The sequence below is a fragment of the Rhododendron vialii genome, chromosome 12a (assembly GCF_030253575.1).
Source record: "Rhododendron vialii isolate Sample 1 chromosome 12a, ASM3025357v1".
Classification (NCBI taxonomy): domain Eukaryota; kingdom Viridiplantae; phylum Streptophyta; class Magnoliopsida; order Ericales; family Ericaceae; genus Rhododendron; species Rhododendron vialii.
Window position 1 is genome coordinate 34,368,246 of NC_080568.1, and position 6,090 is coordinate 34,374,335.

At 42.3% G+C, this 6,090-nt stretch overlaps 1 protein-coding gene across 2 annotated transcripts; it reads right to left on the reverse strand.

The window, feature by feature from the left end:
* Positions 1-4,768, reverse strand: LOC131310750 (putative late blight resistance protein homolog R1C-3). 2 transcript variants are annotated; one of them, XR_009195296.1, is made up of 3 exons: positions 1,704-4,743; positions 1,044-1,087; positions 1-204 (listed from the first exon to the last, which is right to left on the reverse strand). XR_009195296.1 is itself a non-coding variant. In XM_058337939.1 (2 exons), the coding sequence occupies exon 1, from the start codon at positions 4,390-4,392 to the stop codon at positions 1,720-1,722; it is 2,673 nt and encodes an 890-aa protein (XP_058193922.1). In that variant the 5' UTR covers positions 4,393-4,768; the 3' UTR covers positions 1-204; positions 1,704-1,719. The 2 variants fall into 2 exon arrangements, 1 of the variants encoding a protein (XP_058193922.1); XM_058337939.1 differs by lacking the exon at positions 1,044-1,087 and having other exon boundaries at positions 1,704-4,768.
* Positions 4,769-6,090: the final 1,322 nt, after the last annotated feature.

Sequence of the window (6,090 nt, forward strand, 5' to 3'; positions counted from 1 at the left end):
GATTGTAAACGAGTGTGAAATTATATACCAAAATGCAAGAGTTCAAATCAACAACCACACGTGTCAGTGGAATACACACATTCACCATTTATTCAAATACAACAACTTATTCAAAACACAAATACGAGATAAATGACACCCTAGAGGTCCAACAGGTGGGTTCCAAAGGTGCTGCAATTCCTCAATTGCCATCCAAATTATCACCTGAAGAATGTGCGGAATAATTTCGTCAGCTAAAAACTCATGGAGTAATTTAGCATGCCAAGGGTAAGTGCATATGAATGTGGCATACGAATAAATGGAACAATAATCTGTTACTATTTTCAAAGAAGCTAATGTGAAGAAAATTATGCGCCTCAACAGTTACTATAAAAAACGCAATATGTATCTCAATAAGGTATCTAGAACTAAGTACGCATCTCAACAATGTATTACACAAGTGGTAGCAGCTCACAAATAATAGCAAATAATTGCAATAATGTCTGAATGATATCCAACAGTAATATGAGAACCATAAACACAAAATGCCCAATTGTTTTCTCGGGGTGTCATCATCCGAAGAAACATATAATCAGATAGGCTGGGGGTATTATATATACAGCGAGCCCATCCCACCTAGCTACCAGCTGCTCCAGTTTTAGAGCAGTCACAAGGAGCGGAACACTGTCCGCCTGCAACAGGACGTATGAATGCTCCATGAGTAGGTTACTCTAGGGGAACAGCTTCACAGCATTGCTTCCCCCAAATGTAGGAATATCTGTTAATTACTTACGAAAAGTCTAGCTATGTATATTAGTACTTGCTATCATCGAATTTGAATACAAAAGTGAAGCAGTTCCATAGTTTGAACATGCAAGATTGATGGAAGCTCTTACAGACTATCTTAAACAATTATTGTAATTGGGGGTTGACTATCTTGAGCAATATTTATGATTTATGGACCTCAAATGAATCTACTATCATCTCAAAGTCAGTCACGGTTGAGGTCCATAAGTTTAGTTGCTTCATTTTAGTGATATATATGCAGAATGAAATTGAGATACCTGTGGAAGTATCTTCTATGTATCTTCTTTCTCACGTCTGTTCCCTACATCGTAGTTGTATGCTTAATTAGCGCTTGTATAAACAATATTTTGGGTTTACAATATGTGCCACCCAAACTCTATTCCTTATTTCTCTTGAGCAATGGGCTCTCTATATTTTCATTTATTGATAAGAGTTTCTGAAAACTTTTAAAAAAGTTTAACTATATTCAACGAGCTGACTTTATTAGCTACTAGCATTGCACATTCAATAGAGAGAAGACTCTCAAATACTGTTCCCTATACGCAAACTCATAACAGATGAGAGTGTATTACGTCTAGAAATATGAACAATGCAGTCGTCAAAACCAATCTGGATACTAGAAATAATCTGGTTGGTGTCATTAATTAATTCTCTCCATTATGGGGTTTTTATTGGTCAATATATGGCGTTGAACTTTCTTAAATAGTTGATTGTCCTTGTATTTGTAGAAGTACTCCTACTGATTAAAACAACAAAAGAAAGCTAACCTAGTTAGAGAAACAAAAGACCTTAAACGTAAGGTACTTTTAAATTGGTTTACATTAGGAGATGAGAAGAAAAAAGAAGTTGACAAAATGATATTGAAAATCCATGATCTGAAACTATATGTATTCTACAAAGGTAAAATCTTTACCAACCTGGAGATGAGCCTTGTCAAAGATCCGGAGGAAAGATATCAACCTTTAGCCCATTGTACACCTTGCTTTCTTGTTGCTGCTCTTTGATTTTCCTGGCAGAAGTTGCAGCAGAACGTGATGTTTCATGAAGCTTAATTGTCCGGAGTGTTTTTACATTGCCCAGACTAGGAGGGATCTCCCATAGCCTCCTGCAGTCCTTAAGAACAATGTGCTGAAGGCTTGGGAAATGATCAGCTTTGGCCTCCCAGTACACCAGATCTGTCTTCCAAATTTGCAGAGCTTTGAGTTTCTTGAAACCCCTGTCGACTAGAGTCCAACTTACCCCAGTGAATGCGTTGTCCTTTAACTTGAGCTCTTCAAGTTTTGGCAACATCCCCAGTACATTCATGTGGTCCCAGTCAAGAAAGGTATCGGCCAAGGTTAGCCTTTCCAAGTTTGGTGGGAATTTGTTCCACTGGGGAAGACCTTGTAGTTTAGATTCAGAAGGAGGGTCAGGGAACGCATCATTCAACAACTTCAATGTCACAAGTTGTTGTAACTTGGTAAGGTTATCAAAAAGAGACCATCCCTTCCCCTCAAGGATGTCTAGCTTCCCACGGATCCCAAGCTTCTTTATGCATGTAGTCTGGCCTAAGACATCCTCGGTACAACTCTTAGGTGTGATAGTGGTAAGGGTTTGTAGGCTTTTATTTAAAGAGGCATTATCACAATCCTTACTTTTTTTGGCGACAGGGCTATGCAACTGACTGGCCTTGTTTGTATGCAGGTGCCTAAACTGTGACATTTTCAAAATGTCTGCTTTAATGTCAATGGTGCGCGTGGTGCGTGAGGACGTTTCAACAATAAGAGTTTGAAGGTTCCAAAGGTTGGAGATGGCAGCAGGAATAGTTGTGAAGTCACCGGAGAAGGCTACATACGTGAGATGAACTAATTTTTCTATCTCGCTGGGAAACCGGGGAGAACTAATGGGTTGAATATGATATACCCTAAGCAATTTAAACTCTTCAGGGATGTATCCTACATGTTCACGTCGTAGGTTAACTTGATTCTTGGCAAAACACAGGAAAGAGCGGACACGGAGGCCACAAGGTTTGGAAGAAATGTATTTCGAAACACCGGAATGAATGCAAAGGCGACGATTAATGACACTTACACCGGGGGTTGGGTAAGATGATGAATTACTCCCATCCTCTTTGATCTCCAATAAGAAGGATTCTTCTAGAGCCTTTCTCAGACACAAGTCGCGCAACATATCATGAATACGACATGTTTTGATTCGACCACTGAAACTCCTTTGTATCACCAACACTAGGTTTCTCGCAGCCAGATCCTCCAAGTGGTCCTCAGCCATCTTCTCCAAGCATACATCCCCAATTTTCTGTACAAATCGCTCAGCGATCCATAATCGGATTAGTATCCAGGCAGGTATCTCGTAGCCTTCTGGGAAGACTCCAAAATAGAGGAAGCATGCTTTCAAGTGAGGCGGTAAGTGATTGTAGCTCAGAGCTAGCACTTTTAAGCATTGCTCTTCGTTCATGACTAGGAATGCGTTGACGCTTTGAGCTACAGTCTCCCACCAGTCTTTGCGTTTCTTGGTTTGAAGCATTCCGGCAATTATCACAACCGCGAGTGGTAGACCGCAGCATTTTACTGCGATCTCCTTTCCGACAGGAATCAAGTCTTGACTCTCTTGAGGGCATTCTTTTTGACCAAAAACCTTGATCTGGAGCAGCTCCCAACTTTGAGGATAAGTTAGAAAATCCAGCTTATAAGGCTGACTAAGCGGATGGGCATGCACAGCCACGGGCTCGTTTCGACTTGTTAGCAGGATTCTGCTTCCATTTTTGTGGTTGGGGAAAGCCTCTTTAATGCTATCCCAGTCCTTCTCCTCCCACACATCATCCACAACAATTAGATATTTCCAAGACAGATAGCCACGGACTTCTTTCACCAAGCTGCCTTCATCCATGTCAGACATGGCGGTTGTGACTTGATTACCACCTTTCAGAATGGAAAGCAACAAGTCCCTTTTGGTATAAGTTTGAGATACATAAATCCAGGCCAGAGTAGAAAATTCATGTGAAACTCTAGGGTCGTTAAAGACCTTATTAGCCAGAGTTGTTTTGCCCAGCCCGGGCATTCCTATGATCGAGATTACTTGTAGTTCTTTAGTATCTGCAGTGAGCCGATCGATTAGCGTTGTTGTGGCTTCGTCAAATCCCACGACGTTGTCTTTTTCAACGTCAGGGAGCCTCCTCTCCGTTCGGCCAGCAGGGTCTTTAGCTTGAAGGGCTTTAAAGACGAACATCGGGTTCTGGTTCAGTTTGTCCACTTCTTCCCTTATGTCTTGAACCTTCTTTGCAACTTTATGAAGCTTAGGAGCATGATCCAGGCCACCGAACACTTTCAGGAACCATTTTTTTCCCTTTTGGCCGGTAGCCTCAACAGCCGTATAGCAATCGATGGCATCTTCTGCCTCAAAAGTCAGATCTCTGATGCGAGTCACCAGCGCTTCAACGACTTTATCCTCGCTGCCCGTCTCTGTCGAGACCTCAATTAAGGCTTTCAACAATGGAAGATCGCGTATAAGTCCATCAACTTCATCCCTCACATTTTTTATCAAGTTAAAATTATCTTGTACAAGCTGTTTGAGGTTGTCCAAGAGAAATCCAACAGCAGCGTCAGACATCTCTCTCTCTCTCTTGAAAGCGGGAGTGGTTTCGAAAAACGAACTCGACAAAATCACAAACGAACTCACAAACAACTCCGATCTTGAAAGCGGGAGTGGTTTCGAACCTGATACCGGCGGCCAAGCCGACGACGGTCTCGAAATCTTAATTTCCAAAACCCAGCTTTACTTCATCGCCGCAGGAGAGAGCAGAACGTCGTCGGAGATTTCATCGGCAACAGGAGTTCTTTGTGATTGAGACCAAAAGAGGGACGTCGGGTTTGTGATGGAATGGAAGCCCCAACTGGGTTTGTGCGTGTGTTAGAGACGGAGAGAGAGAGAGACAGAGAGCACTGTTGGTTTGTTTTAGGAGTAATCAGACTTTGTGGGGGTGTGTAGACACCCTATTTTGGACTTTTCAAATTAGTTTACTTACAGTATTTGATTCCCCGATGATGAAATGGATCAGGAACACCCTGAAAATGTTAGTATGTTTGAGCTTTGAGCATTTCAAAACCCTTTCAAATCCTTTCAATATCCTCTAAACCAGAACCAAAAAGCCTCAACAAAACCCAACTTACATACGCCGGTAATAAACTGGCGTGCGCTGGTCCTCTGCCACGTGTCAATCATCGGTCAACTTTGACCGTTGACCAAGCACGAACTGGAGTACGCCAGTTATTAACTGGAGTACGCCAGTCAAACTTCCGGTCAAACTTGTGTTTTTAAGCATGCTGAAGCCATGGGTAGGGGTCTACAGCACTTGAGAACCTTCCAATCCACTGAAAAAGCATTCTCCGCCGGGGGACATTTTCTTACACCCATCCCATCACCTTTCTTGTCTCATCCAATGAGAAGGAAGGCTTAAGGGCTAAGGCTCCAGTCCCTTTGACTGGCCTTAGCCCCTCTCTCTCCCTCTCTTCCTATATAAACCCTATCTCTTCATCCTTGCAAGGGAGTTACAAAAAAAAAAAAAGTTCCTAAGTCTCTTTTTCTATCTCTCTCCTTTAGTTTCTTGCTTTCTCTTCTTCCATCACTTGAAAGAGTAAGCAAGCAGCCCCTTTCATACATCATCCAAGCCCAAACATTCATTATCCATCCCTCAAACCTCAAGCTCAAGCTCAAAACACACCATCAAACTCAAAAGCAAAAGGTATACACCTTTGAACTGTTTTCCTGTTCTGATCTCTGAGGGGAGCTGACAGGGTCAAGGCTGGTAATCAATACCAGTCCTGGCCCTAACGCTGTCAAGGCTTCAAAAACAAAAAAATCGTTTCTGACTAGAATCGGCGTGCGCCGGTAATAAGCCCGCGTACGTCGGTCCGTGGCAGAACGTACAGTTTTAAATTTGATCTGTTTAGAGTCTGTCTGGAACTGGCGTACTCCAGTTCCAAGCCCTCCAGAACTGGCGTACTCCAGTTGTGAAATGGGGTCCAGATCTTTGTTTTATGCTTTATTTCCTGTCTATTCATCACCTTATTGCATGCTAAAAACTAGTTTACTGCTTTTTGTATTTAGAACTGTTTAGTTGTAATATTCAATATTTGTCCATATCGGTTTTAGAAAGCCTCTGGGATGCTTTCTGGTCATGTTCCAGAACCCAAATGATGCAAAGCCAAGCACTGGGTAAGGGGTGTAACTGGCGTACGGTCTCATACGATTGGCGTACGGCAGTTATGCCAAGATCCAGTGGCTGACCCTTGCATCTTAACTTAGTCT